Source organism: Sapajus apella, unplaced genomic scaffold (assembly GCF_009761245.1).
Source record: "Sapajus apella isolate SASKATOON/1434 unplaced genomic scaffold, GSC_monkey_1.0 scaffold29, whole genome shotgun sequence".
Classification (NCBI taxonomy): Eukaryota; Metazoa; Chordata; class Mammalia; order Primates; family Cebidae; genus Sapajus; species Sapajus apella.
In genome coordinates, this window is record NW_022436969.1 from 21,646,035 (window position 1) to 21,673,199 (window position 27,165).

General features: G+C 39.5%; 1 protein-coding gene across 3 annotated transcripts in view; it reads right to left on the reverse strand.

Moving 5' to 3' along the window:
* PIEZO2 (piezo type mechanosensitive ion channel component 2) overlaps positions 1-27,165 on the reverse strand; it is a 447,097-nt gene that overhangs the window by 153,023 nt on the left and 266,909 nt on the right. For all 3 annotated transcript variants that reach the window (XM_032293399.1, XM_032293398.1, XM_032293400.1), the window contains exons 6-7: positions 15,914-16,124; positions 14,261-14,474 (exon numbers count right to left, since the gene is read on the reverse strand). In XM_032293399.1, coding sequence (XP_032149290.1) covers positions 14,261-14,474; positions 15,914-16,124 — 425 coding nt within the window. The remainder of the gene's footprint in view (positions 1-14,260; positions 14,475-15,913; positions 16,125-27,165) is intronic.

Consider the following 27,165-nt stretch of genomic DNA (forward strand, 5'->3'; position numbering starts at 1 on the left):
CTGGAGACCAGATTCTGCAGAGAAGCAAGAAAAATGTTAGAAAACATGCATTCCTCTTGCCCAGTGAATTTTAATTAGGTGTTCAGATTATTACCCAACTCCTTCCTGTCAGTGATGGCACAGGGACACTAGTTAGATGTGGGGTATGAGGAAAGCCATATGCGGTTCCTGATAAAGGAAAGTTTCCTAAATGTGTTTGCCAGCATCAAGATCTGAGATGATCTTTAGAGGAAGGGATAGACAATGTTTTGAACTTTTGTCATAACAAAATAACTACACAGAATTTTATTTCTTGTTCAGGTGAGTGACAGGAATTAGATTTGCCTTCCTGCTTGGACAATGAAAAATATATGAAACAATGATTTGATACACATCACACATCAGGAAATGGAGAGCTTAATCTTTGAGATATACCAGAGTAGATCTCAATCTTTGAGGGTGAGAGAAAAACAAGACAATCCCTAAAATTCCTCAAGCTTATTGCATTAAGGGAGTTTCCAGCACTCAATTCCCCCTCCTCGTGCTGGGAGGGAAACCCAGGAAGAGTTTGGCAAGTTCCACGAGCTGAAAAGTAGTAGTTTGTAGTTGAGCAGCATTTGGGGAGGCAAAGGCAGCTACATTTTGGATGCAGCAAGAAAGAGGTGACTCATCATGTATAAGGGATCCACAATAAGATTATAAACTAATTTCTCATCAGAAAATGTAGAGGCCAGAAGGCAGACGGTTGATTTATTCATCTGGCAAAGCTGTCCTTCAAAATTAGGGGAGAAATTAAGACATTTCAAAATAAGTAAAAGCTGAGGGGGACTTGCCCTTCTAGAAGTGCTAAAGAGACTCCTTCAGAATGAAATGAAAGGAAGCTACATGGTAACTTAAAGCCATGTGGAGAAATAAAGATCTCCATTGAAGGTAAATACATGGGCAATTATAAAAGCTAACAGTGTTGTAATTTTGGTTTGTAACTCCACTTAATTTTTTACAGGATTAAATGCATAAACATACATTAATATATATAAGGTTGGTGCAAGGCCAGGCACAGTGGCTCATACCTGTAATCCCAGCATTTTGGGAGGCTGAGGTGGGCAGATCATGAGGTGAAAAGATCAAGACCATCCTGGCCAACATGGTGAAACCCTGTCTCTACTAAAAATACAAAAATTAGTTGAGGCTGGCAGCATGCGCCTGTAGTCCCAGCTACTCAGGAGGCTGAGGCAGGAGAATTGCTTGAACCCAGGAGGTGGAGGCTGCAGTGAGCTGAGATTGTGCTTCTGCACTCCAGCCTGGGCGACAGAGCGAGACTCCATCTCAAAAAAAAAAAAATAGTTGGCGAAAAAGTAATTGTGTGTGTGTGTGTGTATGTGTGTGCGTGTGTGTGTGTGTGCGTGTGCGTGTGTGTGTGTGTGTGTTTGCCATTACCTTTAATGGCAAAAAAAGCAATTACTTTTGCATCAACCTAATATACACGTATGTACGTATATCTACTATAGTTTGGATGTTTGTCCCCTCCAAATCTCATGCTGAAATCTGATCTCAAATGCTGGAGGTGGCGTTTGGGTCATGGGAGCAGATCCCTCATGAATAGATTAATGCCCTCCTTGAGGGGTTGGGGAGGGAAAGTGAGTGAGTTCTTGCTCTGTTAGTCCCCTCAGAAGCTGGTTGTTGAAAATAGCCTGGCACTTTCTCTATTGTTTTCTTGCTTCCTCTCTCACCCTGTGATCTCTACAAATGCTGGCTCCCCTTCAACTTCTGCCATGAGTGGAAGCAGTCTGAGGCCCTCACCAGAAGCAGATGCTGGTGCTGCATTTCTTGTATAGCTGGCAGAACTGTAAGCCAAATAAACCCCTTTTCTTTATAAATTACCCGGCCTCAGGTATTCCTTCATAGCAACAGACTAAGACATTATATTGCTTGTGATAATGGTGTCATGGACGTGTTTATGGCAAAACTTATCAAATGGGACACTAAAAATATGTGTGGTTTACTGCATATTATTTATACCTCAATAAAGCTGTTAAGAAAAACTCAGTAATGAGTAACTAGAAAGTTTATGAAAATGTTTGTCAAATTATCTTAGCAGAAAGCTTTTGTGGCAAACTCTGAAGAGAAAATTAAAAGCATCTTGCTTCTCATTTTCAGAGCTATCTCTAATCCTTGAGTCATGGCTACTTGGAGCTAAAAAGCAGATAAAGCAGCAGAAGTTTCTGCATAATCAACATTCTGAACTTCAATAATCCAAGCAGTTATGAGGCAATATATCTTGGTATATTTATTCTCAAAATACTTCACAAAGCAGCCAAATTGGCTTATCTACAATCAAACTGAAAAATTAATGAGGTGTTGCTGCAATCAATTAAAATACAGAACATGGCTGAGGATCTTAACTCTAACAAACAAGATGATCACACTTTCCAGTAAAGAGTTTGATAGCTAAATAATTGTTTCATTCCAAAATGAGGTTTCTCAAAAGATCCCTTTAGATTTCATTTCCTCTATGCTATTCTTTTAACTTGAAAAAACGTCAATCTTTCTACTTCGAGAAATTTACCACCACTAATTTGCTATTAATTTTAAAACTTGAGAGCACCTAAATGTCCTATCCAGCCATAAGTGTGATATGTCCATACATAACAATCATTTGGAGCAAAATTAAAAATATATAAAACTGTGAACCATGCCTAATCTTTATCCCCTTCATATTTTGAAAGACTAAATGTAAAAACGGTAATTTTTTCACATAGCAAGCCTTCATTGGTACCTGGGGAATGCTGACAGGGTACTTGATATGGAGAGACATAAAGATCAATGAGGTACAGTTTCCGACCTTGAGGTCCCAGGCAAATTCCTTAGCAGTGCTACCTGCCAGGGATCCAATGCTGTGCAACCAACAAGAATAGCTCACTCCACACCCATTAGGTCCAAACCAATGGGCTGCCTCATGGCGTTATTCCTATAGATGTCCCCCATGTGGGCTCAAATTGGTGAGCTTCTAAACCTCTATGTGGCAAGGTGCAAAGGCTGGTTTACCACGAAGTTGTTCTGGAACAAGGTGGTAGGAATGGAGTCTTCATAAACATTCTAGGAAGGCAGTAGAAACATATTACTGTGTCAGATTACTATGTTATGAAGGTGATTACGACCAGTGTAGGTCATAAGGGCACAAGTTTAGAAGTCAGAGAGAATTGGGCTCAACCCTGGTTCTGTCCTTTAATAAAGGTGTGGGCTGGGCGCAGTGGCTCATGCCTGTAATGCCAGTACTTTGGGAGGCCAAGGACGGTGGATCACTTGAGGCCAGGAGTTTGAGACCAGCTTGGCCAACATGGCAAAACTCTGTCTCTACCAAAAAATGCAAAAATTAGCCAGGTGTGGTGATGCATGCCCATAGTCCCAGTTACTTAGGAGGCTGAGGCATGAGAATCGGTTGAATCTCAGAGGCAGGAGTTGCAGTGAGCCAAGATCACCCCACTGCACTCCAGCCTGGGTGACAGAGTGAGATTCTGTCTCAAAAAATAAAATAAAATAAAATAAAATAAAAAATAAAGGTGGCTTTTCTGTATTGTTTATCTTCTGTAAGTCTCAGCTTTGTTCTTTAAAATATGGACATAAAAATAATAGTACTTACCTCATAGGGTTATGATGAGAATTAAATAAGAAATGCAAGACACTCAGCAAGTGCCTCATACAAAGTTAATTGATAAAATAATGACAGGACTTTCTAGTCAGGTTACAAGCACCTAAAAGTAGATTGCTTAAAGCCAAAATTTGTTTGAAATCACGGTTTAAAAATGAGATGACAATATATTTACATGTTACTAAAGTTTTAATCAAATGATGAATGTCTAATTAACTATGAGGACAATATATTTAATGAATGTATTTAACAAATATCTCTTTATAGTTCTTAATACATGCCAGACACTGTTTTACAAATATTAATCCATTTAATATTCACAACAAACCTACGGGGAATGATTATTATTGTAATTTTCCCATTGTGTGTGTATATATAAACACACACACCCAACTTCAACTCTGTTTAAGGAACATGTTTCGTTTCACTGCGAGAATCCCAAGAAACACAGTACAAATTTTTTCCAGAGACAGGATTGATTTTTTTGTGTCAGCAATACAAGGATGGTGGTTAGGCTTTTAAGAGACTATGAAGGAAGAGTTATTTGGTTGGATTACATTTTACTAAACTACCATTTTCCTCACAGACTGGAAATCAGTAGATACAGAAAGACATCCTGACTTAACTCTCACATGTAACAGTTTAATGATAATACAAAAAAATCACATACATGTGTTTCTACAGAAAATTACAGGAGGAACATGGAACTGACAGTCTTTGATTACCTCCTAGTTATGAGGGTGAGTAGCCCTCAGGCATATTGTCTCACTAATTTCTGTCACAATGCTCTGCAGCAGGTAAAGGAGCCACACTTTCAAGACCAGGGCCCTCACATTAATTAAGAAACATTACCCAATGTCTCTCAACAATGAAAAGCAAACTGGGTCTGTGAAGTACATACTAAATAGAAACTGAAATCTCTCACATCTTCAAAAGTGAAAGCTACTGACTACTTTAGGCATGTTTATTTTAAGCATCAAGGATACAGTTATTTTGGAGTTTCTCAAATAAATACTTTTAAAACCCATCATTTTTCTGAAGCAAAAACTAAATATTTGTCAACATCACATTAAGAACTGTGGCTACTTATACCATTAAGCCTCAGTTAGTTCCTAAGCAGAGCTTGATATTCAATAATCTGTGGATGGATTGAGGCAGTGGGAGTGTAGTGGGCGTATGAAGATTGATGGTGACCTTTCTGGAAAATAATTTCCCCATACATCTAATAGCCAGTGGCCACATCTGAAGCTTAGTGTATTAGTCCATTCTCACACTGCTAACAACAACATACCCATGACTGGGCAATTTACAAAAGAAAGAGGTTTAATGGACTTACAGTTCCACATGGCTGGGGAGGCCTCACGATCATGACAGAAGGCAAGGAGGAGCAAGTCACATCTTACATGGATGGCAGCAGGCAAAGAGAGAGCTTGTGCAGGGAAACTCCCATTTTTAAAACCATCAGATCTGTGAGACTCATTCACTATCACCAGAACAGCACAGGAAAGACCTGCCCCCATAATTCAATTACCACCCACCAGGGATGAGATTTGGGTGGGGACATAGCCAAATCTAATTACTTAGAGTTCCAGAAAATCAAGTTTTACATTATTCAGATATGCATGGAGATAAAATACAATGGGTTTAGGAAATGGAGAGAGAAAACAAGCTCCAACGAAGAGTTCCTGAGAGGCCAATGTATGGTCAGCTGTGCTAAATTCTGACAGTACCAAAGCCAAAGAAGCTGATCATGTCCCTCAAGAATTAGGTCCTAGTGGGTCAGACATACAGATGAAGGGATTATTATGGCCCAATGCAGCTGATGTTATGAAGCAAGTTTGCGTAGAATAATTGCCTACAAGATAATTCTTCTTCTTCACAGAAGGAACATGGAAGGTTCCAGAAGGAGGGGCACGCATAGGTTTAAGGGACAAGTAGGAGCCAGTGAGAGCAGTGAGCAGGATATTTCCAGCAAAGGAAATAATACCAGGGATGGAATCACTTTATGTGCACAGGGGAACTGCAAGTAAGATTGGAGATAAAGCTAGAACTGTTAGAAATGGGGAAGTGATTTTAAATAATAAAAACATTTGATGACTTCAGTAATAAAAATCAGTATCAACTGACATGCTCTCTCCTGCTTAATACATCTCCCCACTCTGAGCTAGGCACTATCTTCAACCCTGTTTTATAAATTAGGAAAGAGAGGCACAGAGAAAAACTTCTGCTAGGTGCTCTGCCTAGAAAGTATCAGGGCCAAGCAAGGTTCAATCCCCAGCCATGGACTCCAGGGAATGAGTTGCTGAGCATTAGCAGAATCCTCTTAGTGTTGTATGATTAAATCAGTGAACCTCATGTGATGCTGGCCGGCCAGATGACAGCAGCTGGGGCAGGCGTCTGCAGGTGAGCTGCTCTCCTAGGTATGGACCCTTTAAAATGAGTCACTGAGTCTGGCTAACTTTGGGGAATTCTAGGTGCCAACAGGGAATAAGGCATCTTCTCCGTAAAAACTGAAAGGAAGATCCTGGAGATGCCCTCAGTGGGCAAAAGGAGAGAAATCTGGTCCATAACATTTAATCCAGGCTGAGAGTCTGGAAGGTGCAGTGGGGAAGTCTTAGGTCCCCGGGCTGGATAAATATGCTGTGCAAAGGTCCATAGGCTCAATCAGAAGCCACAGTTGCTTTTGCACTCAGTGTAGATGTCATGGCTGAGTGGGACACCTCATTGTCCTAGGATCCCCGTCCTCACCACACCCACATAGGCCCCAAATGATACCAAGGTCCAAATGGACTCAGGGTTCAAGTATTTAAGTTATGTTGAATTTCCACTTATTTGTGGAAAGTCAGTTTCTCTTGGGGTTCCTAATTCTACTTTTCAGATAAGCACAAATGAACTCTGAATGAGACCTGTAGATTAAGACTTCATCATTGATTGTTTTCAAAATGAAACCAACAGTGGTTTATCACGTATCATGTTTCAACTTCACAAATTAAACAACACTAGAGATAAACTGCTGCCAGCACCATCTTCTAACAAAAAAGCGAAGGACAAGTGATAGCTTGGGTTGGGTTCATTTGCATTCCTTAGCATTATAATAATGTGCTTTACATTTCTTTTTCTCCACACACTGGACTGATTTCAGATGAAGGTTTTGCCAACTGGTCTCCATTAAACACGTTTTTAATGTGTTCTTTCTGTGCTGTTTCTGTTTATTACACTTCAGATCACCCTAATGCAAGACAGGCACACTTTAGCAATCTTGTTGGGCTGCAAAAAGTACATTCACGTCAATAACCTAGATTATGTAGCCACTTGCAAAGCAGGACCTCGGCAGACCTAACAGAAGAGCTGACCGCATTCCTTCATTTCCTACAAGACCTGCTGGCTTCTCTAAACTAGAAGAAAAAGATATACAGCCTTGAGGCATTTATTTCTCCTTACATATAATTGATATTTTATGACTATTATAAAAAGATTATAATAACAAATGGTATTGCAGCTTGAATGTTTGCTTTTTAATTTTAGAATAAACTCATAATGCTAGAGTTTGAGGCTTTGCTGTTTCTTTTACTTTGTTTTAATACTGACAGAAACATGAGCTTTTCCTTCACTAAACAATTCATTTTTTAATTATCATGATTTATTGAAGTTGAAGATAAAAAAGGATAACAGGGCAAATCATTGTATATTTATTTAAGGGAGAATGCTATTTTCATAGAGAATGGGCTGAGAATCTTTCCCCTTCCTTCCCAGCCTTCATTTTGAAACCTCACATTATAAGGTGAAAGAAGTAGCGGAACAACAAATTGAACAAGTCCGACCCCTGCAGTGACTCTTGTGAATGATCTAGAGAAAGTTCATGAGTTGGAATGAAAGCCAGTCAAGGATTAGAAGAGACGACTTAAAGAATTATTCAAAGTTGCATGCTCATTTCTATGCTGAACATATGCTAAATGCTCATTTGTAGGATCTAGAAAAAAATATATAGGTTCCAAGTGTTTACATTATGATGAAGGAAATCATTTCAGCCATAGGCATCCATTTCAGCCACCTGCCATCCCCACCACTCTTATGTATTTCAGAACTTTGACCTGAATTGCCCAGATAACACAAGATAAAAAGCAAGCAAACAAAAAGCCCTCTTTTTGTCAAGAACTCTCTTTAGAAGAATTCACCCCAGAATTTTTTTTTTCCAAGACCCAGACTTGCTCTGTCACCTAAGCTGCAGTACAGTGGCGTGATCTTGGCTCACTGCAACCTCTGCAACCTCCACCTCCTGGATTCAAGCAAATCTCCTGCTTCAGCTCACCGAGTAGCTTGGACTACATGTGTGTACCACCACGTCCAGCTAATTTTGTATTTTTAGTAGAGATGGGGTTTCACCATGTTGACCAGGCTGGTCTTGAACTCCTGGTGTTATCCACCTGCCTTGGCCTCCCAAAGTGCTGGGATTACAGGTGTGAGCCACTGCTCCCAGCCCCTATCCCCACCCAGAATTTCTTTAGGCGTCTTCTTCACAAGGACACAGGCCGTGATACTCTGCCAAACTATTTAAATTGGCTTTTAACTAAAATCATCAATGAGTAGAGAAAAATCAAGTTTATCACATACAGGTGTGTTTTAAAGCTTCTTGAAAGCCACACATTTCCAGTAATGAAGCAGGAATTGTGCCCTCTTGCCCTGGCTCCTGTGCTTGCTCAGGGCATCATCTGCAGTGTTACCGCAGGATGCCTGCAGGACAGAAGCCACCTAAGGATCCCTGAGTCATCAGCCGGGCCAGCCCTACAGGTAGGAAACGCGTGAGGATTTGCACACATCGAACTGGGGGAATCTGAACCTCAGCCCCATAACATTAATTCTCCCATTCTTGCTTCCTGTCTTGCAAAATTTAAGGTGTTTGCTGTCTATAGATATTCTCTATGAAAATACAAAACCCTTGGAAGAAACTACCCTTTGCATTAGCTGAAGCCAATTTTGTGTACTTCACCATTTTTCTTCGGGAGACCTGCCAGAATAACACCTGTCATAGGGTTCTGTTCTTTTAAACAGGCTGTTTTGAATGGTGCATTACTGGTCTTATATTTAGTTATGTGGATTCACTGTGAAGCTTTATTCTGCTGGATCAGCTTCTGAGTGTGGTCACTGATTTTGTTGTTGTTATGATAGACTACAGCACCTCAGATTTGGGAAGAATAATCTCAGTTTCAGATCCAGTGTCTTAACCTCCCCATAGGTACACACATGTTCATCACATAATAAGTCCTACATTTTGTTTTGGAAAATATGCTCCTGCCACACCTGTGTGAACAAATGGAAGGGAATCACTGATTCTCAGTGGATAAAAGCAATGCAAAAACTCCACCACATGTATAGATGAAGCTGGAAAGAAGCATATGATGTTTTGGGACCATTGGGTGAAAAGAAGGGATCACCCTAGAGAAAAGTGAAACCCCAGCCCCGTGCCACACATAGGCTTGGGATTTCAGTTTACAACACCTGCGTGGGGAGGGCATAGCAAACCAGTAAGTTAGTTAACATTATGTTGTCCTGGGACCTGGACACCTGTGCATCCTCCAGCAGAAACAAGCACCCCCCAGCCCTGCAGAGGCTCTTTCACAGCTGGGAGGACGTGGGGTTGCCACTTGCTCGTCGTAAGTTTTGTTTGGATTTAGAAGTAATGTGGACACTCATTGCAGCATTATTCATGAGAACAAAAATGTGAAATAATCTACGTGGTTAAAACTCAGGGGTTGACTAAGTTATAGCATAGCTACATAATCACTTTACGCTTCATGAAAATTACATTTTAGAGCATTTTATAAGACAGCAAAATGCACGCCTTATGTGAATAAAGCAAATTATAAAATAGTATGTGCAGTATGATTCAAAATTTGCTTTTAAAAAGTAAAAATTTGGCCAAAAAACAATAGTATTTATTTCTGGGCATAAGGATTACATTTTTAAGTGTTTTTTTCTTATTTCATTTTTCCAAATCACCAAAAAACATGTGTTTAGTATAACAGTGGGACAAAAAAAAATCAATTCAATGTTTCTAAAAATAAGGCTAATTCTTACCAGAGAGCACATTTGAATCTTACGAGAAGATAAAAATTGCTTGGCCTGTTTTAAGGGCAGCTTTATCTATCCAGGAAGTGAGATATAAGGGCTGGAGTCTCTGTGGTTATGAAATTTGTGATAAACACGCACCCATGGTGATTTTCGTTCTTTGGTTCTTTGTGTTTTCTTTTTTTCTTTGTTTGTATGTTTCCTTCTTTCTCTTTCTTTCTTTCTCTCTCTCCCTGCCTTCCCCCCTCCCTCCCTCCCTCCCTCCCCCCCCCTCTCTTTCTTTCTCTCTCTTTATTTCTTTCTTTTTGCCAGTCTGCAGTTTGTTTTCTTCCAACTCAGAGTATGGGGTTAACAACAATACACTGAAATTATGCCTTAGAATAAAGCTATGGTTTAAAGGTGTGAATTTCCACACTTTAAAGGAATAAGACATAATGTCCCGTTATTGCCAAGTTAATGGGGAGGAAATCTACAAGAAAGTTTACACATTGCATTGTCTAGCTCCCATTTCTATTCCTTGATAAGCAACTTAACTTCCAATGACTTTTACTCTATGAGATTATAATAACAGATCTTTCAAATTGTTAAAGGGTTGATGTACCAAGATATCTGTAATAAATTATAATTCTAGGTTTATGACAATTCAAATGAGCAAATATGATGTTATTACACTATTAAAGCGGTTATTCATCTGTACTGTAAGATGACAAATTACAGCCCCTGGGCCAAGTGTGGTTCAGTGCCTCTTTTGGGACCATTTATGAGCTAATAATAATTTTTACATTTTTAAATGCTTGGGGAAAAATCAAAATAAAAGTAAAATTTCATGAAATGTAAAAAGGAATATGAAAATTTCAGTGTTCGTAGTTTTACTGGAATACAACCATGCTTGGTTTTTTTACGTAATGCCCAGCTGATTTCACATTATAATGACTTCTGGAAAGAATTGTGACAAAGAGCATATGGTCCTCAAAGCCTTAAATATTTATTGAGCTTTACAGAGAAAGTTTGCTTGATCCAGCCTTTTCGAGGTAGCTCTGAATATTCTTTGCATTTTCTAGCCTCAGCCACTAGATGGCATAAAAGATCCTTAAGCCAGTAGGAAGAATAAACCAAAAACCAAAAAACTTCTGCCTTACAGAGGATATTTACATTTTCAATTAAGTCATTCTCTAAAAGGCAGTTCTTTCAGCAGTATAAAACTTTTTTCTATATGTGTTCAATAAACCAAAAATTGAATGTTTAAAACAAACTACGAAAGCATTAATTTAGTCTAGAAATAATGTCTGCACAGAAATTTAGCATTTATTCACTTCTGCCTAAAGTAAATATTATGTGAATATGCACTATTAAAGAGGCTCCCCTTTAGTCTGTAGGCTCCTTTAGGCTCCCCTTTTTGTCTGTACAAATCTTTGTACAGACACAGATTTACTGTGTCTGTACAAAGTTCTTCTCTTATTAGACTGAACTGCTTTTGTCCCGTTTCCAGGCTAATACAATCAGCTGAGCCAACTGGATTTAGAGTGAGGTAGACGGTGTGTGTGGGTGGGTATGGATGTGTGTATGCGGCATCAACTTTTACTTATTTTAACTGAATTTAAGTGGTCTTAGGATTTGACTAAATCTTAAATCTCTCTCTCTCTCTCTCTCTGTTAGCACTGTATAGACACAGTCAGCCACAACTAGTTTTAACACGGCCAATTTACACATCAATCAATCAAAGCAAGGCCACTGGGCCCTCCCACACATTCTGTCTTTATAATTTACTATCATATCAAAACCACATTATGATCTCTTGAAAGACGGATGCAAACTTGTATTGCTGTTATGGTAATATTATTCACGTTCTTTTAAATTTCAGGTTCCTCATTTCTCAACAGGAAAACGAGAAGCACTATGTTACCACTCAGAGGCACAGCAGAGAGAAATCTGGCACTGTCTTCACCTAACACACATCCTCTTCTACTGTTACAGTGGGTAGGTGGTCAGGCATGAGTAGGGCAGGAGAGGGTCCCTCTACCCACCAACCAGGAATGTCAGGAGACCATCAGGTGATGGTCAGGAGATTGTTACACTGTTTCTCTAAAATAATAATTGGTTGCAGCTGGGGCCAGGAGAAGGCGGTCTCCCAATACACAGAAAAAATGAAACAAAACAAAATATGATCAACAGCTTCTCGATAAGATCTCAGGAGTTGGGTGAGTGGGCTCAAGCACGTGCACGAAGAGGTAAAACGGCAGTTTAACTGGCATATGACCTTGTAGGAACATTTGACTGCTAAGGGAAGAATTCTTCAAGTAAGCATGCACGCAACTCCAGTAGAAACACTGTACACGCAACCCCTCTCAAGGGCTGGCAGGCCACTGTGCATGGAGACAGCCCACTCCCAGGAAAGAATCAGGGAAAAAGGGACGCAAGACCCCGGAAGCATGCCGATGTATAAAACCCCAGTCAAAGGTCAAACCATGCCCTTGATTTCTCAAGTCGCCTGCTTAGCCCTCTTTCAAGTGTATTTCACTTCCTTTCCTTCCCGCTCTAAAGCTTTTAAATAAATTTTCATTCATTCCTACTGGAAAACTTGCCTCAGTCTCCCCTGCCTTATGCACCTCAGTAGAATTCTTTATTCTAAGGAAGCAAAAATTGAGGTTGAAGCAGGCCCATGTGGATTTGCTGCCAGTAACATACTTCGGTGCTGCATGACTCAGATATGTTCCATTGAACGTATCTCAGATATGTTGCCATTGAAATGTTAACACTACCATTTCTGTCCCCTTGCTTTTTCTGGACTGTCAATTATGAACCTTTCCCTATACAAAGAAAAGTTCAAATAGGATAATGGATAACCCCATATGGAACACCTAGTTTAAATAATTTTGTCTTCTCTCTGTTAACTATTCCTATGTGTATATCTGTTAATTATTCCTATGTATATATCTGTGTATGTCTGTATCTATCAATCTATTCTGTTTGTTGTTAAACCACTTGTAAGTTGCAAACAGACAGCACGTCATTTCTAAATTAATTCACCGAGTATCTCCTAAAATAATGGTATTTTTTTGTCTACCCATAAAACCATCATACACCTAAGAAATCAGTAATAATTCTATATTCTTAGTTAATATACAATGAACATTGAAATTTCCCTGATTTAACCCCAAAATATATTTTAAAAATTTGTTGTTGAACCAAGATCTGATCGACAGCTGGGCTTCACACATGTTTAACTATCTCATGTTCTCTCAGCTAGACAGTTGCTGCCTCCACTCTTTATGCAGACCTCTTTTTCATGCTAATTTTTTAAAAGACCCATTCATTTGCCTTGCAGAATCCACACATTGAATTTTTTTTATTGTTTTTCTTGTGGAGCTATTTAAATTGTTTCCTAGCCTTTATATTTTGTGTAAATGGAATTTAGGTCAAAAGCCTTAACAATATCATGTTGTATATCTCATCTATTGCATCACACTGAGAGGTGTGAAATGTTGAGCTATCTCATTTTTGATAATGTTTATTTCAATCAATTCCTCAAGGTATTGACCACACCTTTGTAAAGATGTTATTTTTTCTTTGCAATTAGCAAGCATCAACAAGGGTAGACTTTGTCATTATGCAACCACCACAACGTTTTGAGTAATTATTTCAGGTGTGGCCATAATAGAACATTTCATTAAGGATTGATGCACAGTAATTCTCTAATTCTATTATCTCTTTGCCTATCATTATTTAACATCATCCTGTACGGAGGAGTTTTCTCTCATTCACTGAGAATGACTTATTTAACAGTCAAAGTAAATGCTGGATTCTTTACCTTTAATTCTCATTTTCATAGTAAGGATTTGGTGTAATAGTCATCTCCAAACTGAGTATTCGATGTTTCTCTCTCCCTTTCTCTCTCACATAAGGGACTTACATATTTTCATTTTTATTTCTTTATTTATTTGTTTTGAGACAGGGTCTCACTCTGTCACCCAGGCTGGAGTGCAGTGGTGTGATCATGGCTTACTGCAGCCTTGACCTCCCAGGCTCAGGTGATCCTTCCACCTCAGCCTCTTGAGTAGCTGGGACCACAGGTGTGTGCCCTCATGCCCAGCTAATTTTTTTGTAGAGGTGGGGTTTCACTATGTTGCCCAGGCTGGGACTTTTAAGTTTTTATAGTTAGTTATTGTTTCTGATGCTCAATTGATCCTAGGATATTGGGCCCATGAGATGCCTTTCTAGCTGGATGCTGTGGCACATCCTTACTGGTCTTTGTTGCAAAATATTCTTCCTGGATCTTCTTCCCCAGCTAAGACTCTATGTCTGTTTTATATCTGCCCATGACAGCTCCCTATTCTCCTACATCCCAGCAACATCTCCATCTGAGGAGACCACTGTCTTCCTTCCAGACTGTGTCATCTAATACAATGAAAGTGCTAGACTGCCTCACCCACCCCCACAAAATCTTTACTTAACACAGCAATTGCCTGCCATCAAGAATACTCCCTGTAAATTCACAATGCCGGACCAAGATCCCAAATGCATAGGGGAAACAACTTTTCTTTTAAATGCCATAAGAATTTCTCTTACCTTGCATAGTAGTCATTGGGTGGAACTGCTTCCTGAAAGAACTGGAACTGGTATAAATAAAGTCCAATCAAATGTCCAGCAGTGAAAATAGCCAGCAGAACACAGAGACAGCTGAATAGCAATGGGTCAAACGTCCGGCACCAGGACCACCAGGTGCACAGACCCAAAAATACAAAAAAATACACAGATGACGTCAAAGATGGCAACATCATACCTAAGGAAAAGAAACATAATCACAGAAAGTCAGCTCGAACTGGAAATTCACTTATCATTCAGTGAATGTGACTACTGGAAATTATGTGACTTTCCTTCGTGTGTTTTAGGTATTTTAAAATAGTAATTATTAATAATCATATTTCATTTATGTAATACAAATGAATGCTATGTTTATTGTGAAAAAGTCACATAAGAAGTGATAATTTTGTAAATACAAGGATGTACCAGATGATTAAAAAATTCCACCTGTGGTGTTTGAACGAAGTAAATATCTGTTTTTCTTACCAGTAGCATTTGCACATTTACTTGCCTGTTTCCATCTTTCTACTTCTCCCACATTTTCAAGATTTCATGTACCTGTGTGTCTATTCCAACCTTTCCTGACACTATTTTCTTTATAATAATTTACTCCTTTTATTTTTTAGTTAACTAGTACATCATGGCCAGTTAAACTCTCAGCATGTCCTGCTAATTTTTATTTTATTTTATTTTATTTTATTTTATTATTTTATTTTATTTTATGTACAGATGGGATTTCACCTTGTTGCTTTGGCTGGTCTTGAACTCCTGGGCTCATGTGATCCTCCCTCCCTGGCCTTCCAAAGGGCTGGGATTACAGGCATGAGCCACTGCTCCTGGCCAATAACTCCTTTAAAAGTGTTTTAAAGAAATCATAAATAAAGCCATCATCTTAAGACAAAAGGAGTCTGTTTTATTGGGCATTTTGAAATGACTCCTCATTAAAATGTTGTGGTTTATTTCTTGAGAAATTCTACTGTCTTTCCCCCCATTTTTTCCCCTATTAAAAAACAGCTAAGTTGCTACATTTTTGCAGTTTGCTTGAGTCTAATATGCCCCTCGTAGCTCTGGAGCAGTGGTGAGCAGTGGAATGGAAGGAGGGAAAAGATCAAGATAACATTATTATGGAATAAGTGGCCCAAGGCCAAAATTTAAAGGAAGTGAGCGTCTGTGTTAGAAGATTACAATCTAACTTAGGAAGAAAAATAGTCTATCCTGGAGAGTTATATTAAGGTGACTGTGGACTCATGTAAACAGACAGGCCTCCAGAGCCCACAATATGGCTTGTGATGCATACACACACATTGTTAACTGTAGCAGGTCACCATTCCAAAGCTCTAAGGAAGAGGATTGTTGTTACTCTAATCTAAACCTAGAAAATGGGTTTGCTTAGCATATATAGAAAAGATTATTTTGCAGAGGTTAACAGAAACCATCTAAAAACATCAAAACTAGAACTGAACAGGAAAAATTATTTTGTGTGGTTTGTACATGTGGCCAGTTTTACAAGAGCTACAGTTATTATTTTCATGTTGCGGTATAGATTGTTTCCTTCATTTTCTCTTCAACCATTTCTCACATTCACCAAAGCTCTGCTTGTGCCTTTTACGACATGCAGCCAGTGTGGGAGACACTTACCCGAGGAGCCCAGTAAGATGGTAACAACGACTTTCCCAGCAGTGGTGATCATGTTGCCAATGAACTCCTTGAGCTTGGAGGCCACAGAGGCAAGCCTGCGGAACATTTTTAACTTTGTGCTTTCTTCCAACTCGCCTTCAACACCATCTCCTCCATCTAAATCCTCTTCATAGATCAGTGCCTCTTCTGAATCAATTTTTTCCCCTTCAGCCTAAATAAATGACAAACAGGGAACACTTGAGTCCAGGACTCTGCCTATCCAGCCAGCAGATTATAGAGCTTCTGATTCATGGGTCAATGCAGTGAATTTCACAGATCGGGAAGAAAAGGCAGACAACCAGTTCATTCCCCCCAGGTCTCTGATAATCTCTATATAAGCTCAAGTAACTTTGATCTTTCTTGAAGAAGTAAACGTAAACAGGAAACATCACAATTATAGGGTCTCTAATAACATGTCATGTTCCCTATTTGTGCTTATTTTTTTTAATAAGCAAAGAAGAAACTGTCTGAAACATCTATTAACAAGTTTAGTTTAGATCAATCTGGATTTGGGGCTTCAAATTTACAGAGTTGGCCACCAAGGAGATAGGAGGTTTGATAAAACTCTCATGGCTTTCACTGAAGCCACAGCTTTGACTGAAAGGGTGGGGGCAAACAGTGCTTAGGAAATTCTGTTTCTTTCTGAAGTTTATCTTTGTTCGCTATTTCCATATTTCCTGACTGTGGAAGAATGAGTGGTCTTGAGCTTCTTGGCAAAATATAGAGCTGCTTCCTATCTTATCCTTTCAGAGACACTGGTTCAAGCCTGGGCAGCTCAGCACCTCAGTGCTATCAGCAGGGATTTAGGGAGTAAACACATGCACCAGCACATATGTAGATATCCACATATTATTTTAAACTGTGTATGCTAAGGCATTTTTGCTTGTTTTGCGTTTAAAAAATAAAAAATAAATGGGGAAAATTTTGGCTGATTAGAATATTTCCATAGAAGTATTAGGGCTTAAAAAAATGATAATAAATAAAGCCATCACCTTAAGGCAAAAGGAGTCTGTTTGAGAGGCATGAAACTGTGTGTGTATTTTTCCCTAGGCCGACAGACTTCATATCTTTAGTCTCTCACAGAGCTAAGAAACTATTGTTAAGCCCAGTTCAGGCATCTATTTAAGACTTAAAGAGAAGGGTCTGGCCTCTCCATTTTCCCGTTTTTAATGATTCTTTTTTGATATATTTAGTTCAGATATTTACTCACTGATGGTGTCTGACTCCTCACTATGACCAAGTTCACAGGAGGAAGGCAGGCACTGGAGAGCCAGTGCCAAGTTCAAGTTAAGCATGGAGTGGCCTTCAGGACTCAGAGGCCTTCTGTGTGCCTAGGAGGGTGCACACAGTAGGTGACTGGAGTTGACTGTTGATGAGCCAAGGCTACAGGAGGCACCCAGCCAGGTCTCCACCCACCTACACACACACACACACACACACACACACACACACACACACACACACACGGATTTAATCCTGGGACACTTCAAGTTGACTTCTACTGAATTTCATTGTGCCGTATTTGTATAATTTTTCCTGAAGAAAAAGGAATATCTCATGCTCAATGAATAAGATTTTTCTATCCATACAAGTCCTAGTGTGTCCTAGAATCTACAGGAAGAGATATAGCAATAAACACATAAACAAGTAAAATATTAACCAGCTAAATATTTCACAGTAATAAATGCTATTCAGAGAAGTCGAATAGTATCATGTGATAGTGATAAACTGTGTGGCTGTTTCCGATTCAGAGGTCAAGGAAAGCCTGTCTGAGTAGGTGACATTTAAGTTAAGATCCGAATGTCACAAAGTTACTAGCCCTATGAAAGTCCTGGAAAAGAGCATTCCAGGTGGAGGAAAGAGCTGGTCCAAGGCTTCGTGGTGTTTGCAGAAAGAAAGTGTCCCCAGGCCCGTGGCTACTTCCACTCCCCTAGAGAACAATTCCCACCTAATTCTCAGAGGATCACCTTGCTTTCTACTGCTCCCAGAGAGGAGCTGCCAACTCCAGCCAGTACATCAGACCACACACCTGCAGCCAGCCTGCCATGCACACACTCTGCCTTTCTCTTGTAACAGGATGAGCTGCATGTGCTCCAGCCTCGGTGACTGCATCCCATCTGCTCAGGACACCAGGGAGAGAACAGCCCAGCCATCCTGGCTCTCTCTCCCCCATCACAATGTGCTTGCTTTCTCCTGGATCACCCCGTTAACAGGCAAGGGCACCTTGCTGTCTCACCTTAGAGAAGCACACCATTTCAACCCACATTTGTCTCTTAAGGTGAACCTCTCCAGAAGAGTGCACTAGACTCATCACTCCATTTATAGTAAAAATGCTCCCATACCTAATTTCTCTTGAACCTAGTCGAATCAGACTTTGATCTCCAAACACTCTGTCTAATGAGAGGCACACATAATTTGCTTTGCCACATAACTCTAGTTGCTGCCTGGGGTGGAGCAGAGGGACGCAGCAGCATGGAGGTAATGTCTGTGCTGGAGGAGAGGGGAGGGAGTGGTGGGGCTGAAGTGAAGATCCTGTCTCTGAAGTCTATTTTGGAGGTCAGATTAGTAGGACCAGCTAGAAAGTTTAAAGTGGGAAGGAGGGATAGAGGAGAATCAGAGGCGGCTCCTCTATTTTTGTTTTTATTGTATTACGAGGACAACCAGGATGGAAGCAGGTTGGAGACTGAGAGTCCACATTTCTGTTTTGAAAATTCATTTCTGAGACTCCATTCAGGCGTTCTTTTTGGAGATGTCCAGTAGGCAGCTAGTACAGGGGTCTGGAGTACTGGAGAGGGGCGGGAGCTGAAGAGGGCTCTTTGAAATGTGCCAGCATAAGACGGTTTTAAGGTCAGTGACCTAATGAAGTTACCTGGAGGGAATATAGAGATGGCCCCCCTCCAGGTGTTAATGCCCCTGAGACCACTCAGCCTTTCCAGGCTTCTGTCATCTCCTTGCCTGTCAGCATTCCTTGCAAGAAATGACTAGCAGAACCCATAATTCACAGACTCTCTTTGCCTCTTTGCTGTGGGACAGGCTGCCTCCCGCTACCCCCGCATCCCTGGGATGCCTTCTCCAGCTCCTGAGGACTGGATCCCAGGGGAGCTCTTCCATTCAGCTTACTCCATCTCCCCACAAAGAAATCCACCCACCAGAGCTATCCCAAGGACACTCACATCATCATCAACACACAAACAACCTGCTCATCAGGCATCTGTTGCTTCTTTCTCCATTACAACAGGTGAGCAACATATTAAAAATCTCCCTCTAGGAAGGAAGTTTGGCCAAAACCTTTAGTCACTGCACTTGAAAAAGAAGCAAAAGAAAGAACACAGCCAGGGTTGCCTGGATCACAGTCAGAAACACACCTGTGACTTTCATAATAAATGTGTTGTTATTCAATTATAGAATTGCTACTGGTGTAGATTAAATCAAATAGAAATCTCTGATCAAGATGCCTTTGTGAGGTTATACAAATGCATTTTTCCCTGACCTGTCTTAGGCAAGACTGGGACTTTGTGATTTTTATAAACATACCACTGTACTTAAGGTTTTTCAGCATTTTTATACAGAAATTCCTGGGGCTGTCAGTTGGAAATACTTTTTAAATTTGCCAAGCTGAGAGCCAAGAGCGAGACGGGTTAGACTCTGTGAGCCCCTACTGTCCTGGTAGGTCGGGGCCAGAACTGCCATTAGTCACGTCAGGCTGGCTTATTAACAGGCAGGCTTTTTTCCCCCAAGTGATTCTGCTGAAGTATAAACACTGACGCTCTGAAAGAGCATGGACTCACATGTTTACTAATAGGCAGTCTTGCTTGCTGGAGCTGTAAGCTGTCCCTGCATTTGAGCAAAACTTCAATCTGGCCTTGACGCTAAGGAGGAGGGTAAGCTATAAATAAAGATTTAACTCCCTTGGTTCCTGAGCCATCTTAGAACCTGAAGACAAAATAAACTCTTTACAGTTTAAAAAGTCAAATAAATGATTACACAGATTATTGACCATGTCAAAATCTAAAACTTATTTAAAGACATTTAAGTCCTTTATCTTGCCTTTTTAAAAATTCCTGATTTCAACAGGAAATCCTGTTATTTGCAACAACATGCATGAATCTAAAGAAGAGTATGCTAATTGAAATAATCCAGGCACAGAAAGACAAACAAGGAATGATCTCACTTATATGTGGAATCTAAAGAAGTTGCACTGATAGCAGTAGAGAGTAAAGGGGTAGTTACCAGAGGCTGGGAAGGAGGCTGGTGACCTGGAAAGGGGAAATGCTGATCAAGGGGGTACAAAATTTCACTTAGACATGAGGAATAATTTGGGGGGATCTATAGTACTGCATGGTAACTGTAGTTATTAATGTATATTTCAAAATAATTGGCTGGGCTTGGTGGCTCATGCCTATAATCACAGCAGTTTGGGAAGCTGAGGCAGGAGGATCACCTGAGGTTAGGAGTTTGAGACCAGCCTGGCCAACATGGTGAAACCACGTTTCTACTAAAAATACAAAAATTAGCTGGGCATGGTGGTGCACGCCTGTGATCTCAGCTACTCAGGAGGCTGAGGGAAGAGAATCTCTGGAATCTAGGAGGCAGAGGTTGCAGTGAGCAGAGATGACACCACGGCACTCTAGCCTAGGCGACAGAATGAGACTCCATCTCAAAAAATATATAAAACTAGAATAAAATAATAAAAAATAAAATAGTTGAAAGAGAGGATTTTAAATGTCCTCAACACAAATAAATATTTGAGATGATGAATATCCTAATTAACCCGATTTGCTCATTCCACAATGTATAGATGTATCAAAACACCACATTGTACCCCATAAATATATACTGTATATAGTTATTTATCAATTAAAAATAAAATAAAAATAGTTGAATACTAGAAACATAAAATACATAGATAAAAGTTGCTGATTTCAACATTTGATAACACGTATTAGTGTAGCCTCTGTCATTTCTCATACGGAAGCTCCAGGTGTTATGCAATCAACTTTATACAAAGCCAGCCTGTTCTCTGTTAGGGCCCTGAATAAGGGCCTAAACACAAAGGTCTCATCCCACAATGAGATGAGATCTAAACATTTGCACTTCTGCATCTCATCCGATAACCCCCTCTCATGCTAAAGCAGCACTGATTCCATTAAGGCATGACAACCACCATGATTTCCACTCAATTTTGGGCAAAAAAGACATAATAAATCATTTTTGATAGAACTCAAAAATCCATGTTTCATTACTCCCAAGCACCATGAAAATCCAACTGGGTTGAAATAAATACTAAGAATAACCTTTAAGAGGGCAGATGACCAGGCTCAGACTCAAACTTACTAAATCAGAAATTAATAAAATGAATTCCAGGAATCTGTATGATTAAAGTACACTCTAGGGTGATCTGAAGCAGCCCCTCTAGAATCCATGCCTTGGGGGACATTGAAAACCACTGATCAATGAATTTTCCATAGGGATTCAGCTGAATAGGCACAATTTGAAAATATTTTGTTTGAATCATATCCTAGCCGGCTCCCTTATTGAGAAAAAAGATTGAAATAATCTATCTCTGGAACTTCCTTTAGGTTTTAGTCAAGCTTTGGACCTCAGAGCAGAGCTTTTAATGCAGCTGAATCCATTTTTTCTCTTCTTCATGGTTAAAACCAAGCTTTTAAAAACATGTCTATGGGAGTGTATCAAAGTCATGTATAATGAGCCAAAAGATCTGGGAGACAAAAGGAGCATTTTTCTAAAGTGTCACCAGTTGTTTATTCATTGTTTATTATTAAAAGTTAACAATTTATCTTAACATAATGGGTCCATCTCAACAGAAGAGCCAGAGGAAGAAAAAAAACAAGTGTTGTGACTCACTGAAGAAGACAAATTTTATTCCCAGGACTCCCTTGTGAAAGGAAGAAGTAAGAGAAATAAAGATAAATGTGTTTGAATGCTATTGTATACCTTATGCAAGCCTAACATTATAGCATTTAATGGATAAAGCAAATATTTTATTCTGTTGCTAGATTTGTTTTGGGAAGATTATTTTTTCAAACTCATAAAATCAGCTTAAGCAGCCCCTATTTCATTTGGAAAACTGAGTTTATAGGTGTTGCTTTCAGCCAACACCAACAAAACAATTAAAGTTTAATAAAGGACAGGGAAGGACAAACTGAATCAGCAAACAGTGGCCAATTAGACCAATGCCTAAAGGATCTGTAGAGCTTTGAAAAAAAGTAGTCCAATTCCTACCACATATACTCCCCTATCCCTGGGATTCTGACTTCATAGGTCTAGGAACTATTCTGACCCTGCACTTAAACTTTTAAAAACTTCCCAGGTTAATTCACCTACTTAGAATGGCAGTAGTCTTTAAGAATCATCTGAACATTATTTGAAAGGGAAATGAACAACAATGGAGACTAGCCAAATACAATTGACTGTTTATTTTAAAGGCTTTCTTCTTTAAGATATTTTTGCAAAAATCACTTAATGGAACACTATCAAAACAAATCAGCAGTGACACACATACATGCACACCCCTATATCATCTACTCAGTTCACCATTAGTTCCACAGTTTACTGCTCACCCTGCATCACCTATTTCCTCTTGTAGGAACCAGCTAAGTGTAGCTGTTCTAAATGATTCAGCCTGGTACTTACTCTAGAAATAAAAAATTTATACATTGATGACAAAAGCAGCATTTTAAGTTGGTGCTCAAAAGTTTCCAGAAAGATTCATAACCCCTGTAACTATTTGTGATAGACTAAGATGCAAATGAAACTCATATCTTTATATGAAGGTGTCAAAATATTGAGCAGAGATGGTACTGTTTCAGAATCAACAGCATTCCTTCCTTTCTCGTCCATCTATTCCTCCCTCCACTCAGCACTTTTTAAACCAAGGCTAGGCTCTGCTCCAAGCACAGTGCTAGGTCCAGGGTGGGATAACAAATGAAAATCCACATGGGACCCCAGTGGTTTTCTGGGGACCCCAGTAATTACCCAGGGAAGATATAACAACTTATAAATTGAGAATATAAGGTCCTATGGACATTGAGAGAAAAAAGGGATTATATCTGACAGGGATTTGGAATGACCTAGTTTAGTTATTCCCAAGGTAAATGTGACTTTGTTTTAAAAAAGGGATAAAAATCTTTGCAAACAAAGCAAGAAAACAAAAAAATAATTCTTGTTAAGAACAGAAAACCAAACAGCACATGTTCTTACTCATAAGTGGGTGTTGAACAATGAGAACACATGGACACAGGGAGGGGAACATCACACACTGGGGAGTGATGTTATCCCTCTCCAATCCCCTAACACCCTGCTGGGGGATAGCATTAGGAGAAATATCTAATATAAGTGATGGGGAAATGGATGCAGCAAACCACTATGGTGTGTGTATACTTATATAACAATCCTGCATGACCTGCATATGTACCCCAGAACTTAAAGTATAATTAAAAAAAATCAACTCACTATAAATTAATAATAATAATAATTCTTGTTAAATATTAGTTTTTGTTTATCCTGGAACATAGTAGGCCCTCAGTAAAGACATATTGAATAAATAAACATGCCCATAGATTAAAAAAAAATCCTTCTCTGAAGCCCTAGCAAGAAATAGTCAATCAAGAGAGGTTCACTTATATATGTGTGCCCTGACAAATCCCCAGAAGGGCAAGAGTGGGAATAAGAGCATCCATGCAAAAGCAACCTACACAGCAGAACTCCACAAAGACAAGAGGGAGAAGAGCATCTGTACAAGAATGAACTGAATAGCAGAAACCCAGAGGGACAAGAGTGAGGAGAACATCTATGCAAGAGTGAACTACACAGCAGAGCCCCAAAAGGACAAGAGTGGGGAGAAGAACATCTGTGCAAGAGTGAACTGCACAGTAGAGTCCTAGAAGGATAAGAGTGAGGAGAAGAGCACCTGTGCAAGAGTGAACTGCACAGCAGAACGCCAGAAAGACAAGAGTGGGAGAAGAGCACCTGCACAAGAGTGAATTGCACAGCAGAATACCAGAAAGGCAAGAGTGGGGAGAAGAGTATCTGTGCAAGAGCAAACTATACAACAGAGTCCAGAAGAACAAGAGTGGAGAGAAGACATCTGCATGAGAATGAATTGCTTGGAAGAGACCCAGCAGGAAGAGAGCTTACCCCATGTAGGCACAGACAGAAGGGCAGAGTGGCTAAGCACAGTGAGGGAGTAGGGAAAAAGCACAGGATGAGGACATGAAGGTAGGATGTGGCCAAAACATGCAGAGCCATGAGCATCAAGATCGAGAGGCTGAATTTTATTCTAAGTTAAGGTGAAGCCAAAGAAGCATTTTTATCTAGGGAAGTGGCATAATTTAATTTTAATTTTACAAGAATGAACCAAATGTGTGTGCAGTATCAATTGGATAGGGTAAGAAGAGAAGCTGGAAATGGGGAAATCTGTTTAGAACATATTTCCAGGCCTAGCTGAGAGGCAATGGCTGCCACACTGTCTGAAATCAGTCCACTTTTCTCTTCTCAGTGCCACAATAGTTATTGTATTGTGGCACTGAGAAGAGAAAAGTGGACTGACTTCAGACAGAATTTGAAGGCAGAAGTCAAAGCTTTTGTTGGTGGTGACTGATAAAGGCCCCAAGAAATCACATCAGTGTTTCTAACTCAACCAGCTGGGTAGATGCAGCTTCTATTTAACTTGATGGGGAAGTCAGTGGGAAGAATGAGTAGAGGTAGCGGCAGGAGCTGTGTCTCCTGCTCCCAGACATATGATCAATATTTTCAAAGCAATATGGGGAACTAATTTACATTGAGTGAAAATTCTATTTCAGGGATATTTACAAATTAAAGGTGGAAAGAAGGACAAATAAGTGACTGGGATTCCTTGAGTGATGCAGGTTCTCGGGAGTTAGGACAGATGGCATGAGAGGTGGGACTCTGTTTCCTCTCATCTCAGCCCTGACTGCCTACTCTATCCCCAAGAAAGGAACACAGGAGCTCTGCAATTACCTCATACAAGTTTTGCCTGTGGGTATTTGTGGTTATTTGCAATTCAAATGCATGAAATCACCTACCAAATGCTACAAAGATAGAACAACATATTCCAAGAAATTGTAAAAATATTAATCTAAAAAGATTGTTAAAGCTGAAAGGCTTTTTTGAAGCTTTGATTCTTTGAAAAAGGCAGAGAAGAGGTACAAACTGTTAAAGGTTGCTAAATGAATTAAAAAATGGGTGAAATAATAATGAAGATTAATCTGTAATGATTTCATTTTAATAGTTTAAAGATACTTTAGCTGATTTCCTCTTTGTTAATTCTTTAAATCATTTTTCTAATGAGTTGTATATTCAAATCCATGCTAGGCAATGTCCACTCAATGAACATATTGTCCATAATAATATCCCTGCCTTTCTATGCAATGAAGATGGATCTGGCTGACTGTCCCAAGGGACTGTTCTACAGCTGTGTTGGTATCAGAGGACAGGATAAGTGGGCATCCATGCTCTCATCTGGTGACCAGGGATGTGGCTAGAAGACTCTGGGGGAATAAAGTCAGTCATAGATTCAGAGTAAACTAGTCTGTGATAAATACCAAAACTTTCCAGAAGACAATAAATAGGCCCATGACTTCCTCCAATAAAAAATTTCTCCCTCCAATTAAACTAATGACATCTAAAACTGCTAGAATTAAAAGCTTTGCCCAAATTGTGAATGTGTTTCACCCCAAGAAGGCAGACCAAGTGTCTGGTATTTTGAGGTATGTATGACAGGAAGTTTTGCCCAGTTTCTGAAAATGACCTTAAGGGCCAACAAAGGGAGTCACCCACTTTACCACTAAGATTGTCAGTGACAGCCTTTAGGACAACAACAAAGAAGGCTTTTCATTCACCCTAAGTCATGAAGTGCAAGGTTTGCAAGGAATCTGGGCAGCCATTCAGCATCTTACCATTCTGAATGGTTCCATGTTTCAAATGATCAAGTCTGTGCTTGAAGAAATAGGATCCAGGAAATTTAAAGGAGGAGACTTTGAACTAGATCTCAGGCTTAAACTGAGCAGATGTTGAAAGCCTAATTATAAGATGACAATAAAATGACAGGTTTCTCTCACTCTTTGTCTCTTGCTCTTTAAAATAACAGCAACTTGAACCTCAGAGTTGAGACTTGAAGCACAGCCCATTTGGTCATATCATGTGCTAGAATGTTCAGATGCTGTGACAGGCTAATGGACACTAGGAATTAGAAAGCAAGGTGCAATCTTTGAGGTTCAGAATAAATTTCCAAATAACATTAGCAGAACTTAATTTTGCATCCCTGAATTTTTAGCAGATGGGGTTAACTTATAATGGAATATTCTTTTTATCCTTCATATTTGATTTGTCAGACTGTTAAGAAGATGCCTCTTTACACAAGCTGTCATGACTGCAATTCATATTTGAATAACTAATTTATTAGAAATTTGGTTTAATAATACATTAAAATACTGTTTTAAAAATAAGGGCTCAAATCTCATGTAATTGCTAGAAGGAGTTGTAAACATAGTACAAGATAATACCAGTTTTGTGAAATTATACATTGTTTTATTATGTAAGTGACCATTTTCTACTCAATTTAATCTTCATAATAAAACTCTTTTTATTTAAGATTTCAGATCAGGAATATTTCTCCCAGTTATGATTGATTTGTAGATCTGCTTCTGAATTAAAGTGAACAAGACCACAGACGTGTCAGACGAGAAAGAACGTTTGATGTCATTTGAGGAGAAGTGTTTCTTTTCTGAAGCTGGCTCTTGGTAAAATGCAGGAGCAAGGCACAGGCTCCCACTGCACTGCCATCTCCACTTCCCCTGGGGATTTTATGGGGAATCCTTGGATTTATGAACTACTTTACAACACCAAACTTGAGCCTTATCAAATCAGTGACTATTACAGAAGACTTGAGGGTCTTTCCCCGGGATTAGTTGCTGCTTCAAAACAACACTGCATTTGAAAAGAAATTCTCCCAGGAACCAGTGGATTAATCTTGCCATTTCTCCATTGAGATAAATGAAAGAAGAAATAATGCCAGCAAACACTGTTCTTCCAGTATCCCCAAAAACCAAACATTCTAGAGTGCAAATGCCAAGATTTATAAGCAGCAGGAAGTATGTTGTGGTGTCAAAAATAAAATAAATCCCCTGCTTATTTTGGCCAGGTGCTTATATTCCTTTCAGATTCAAGTCCAG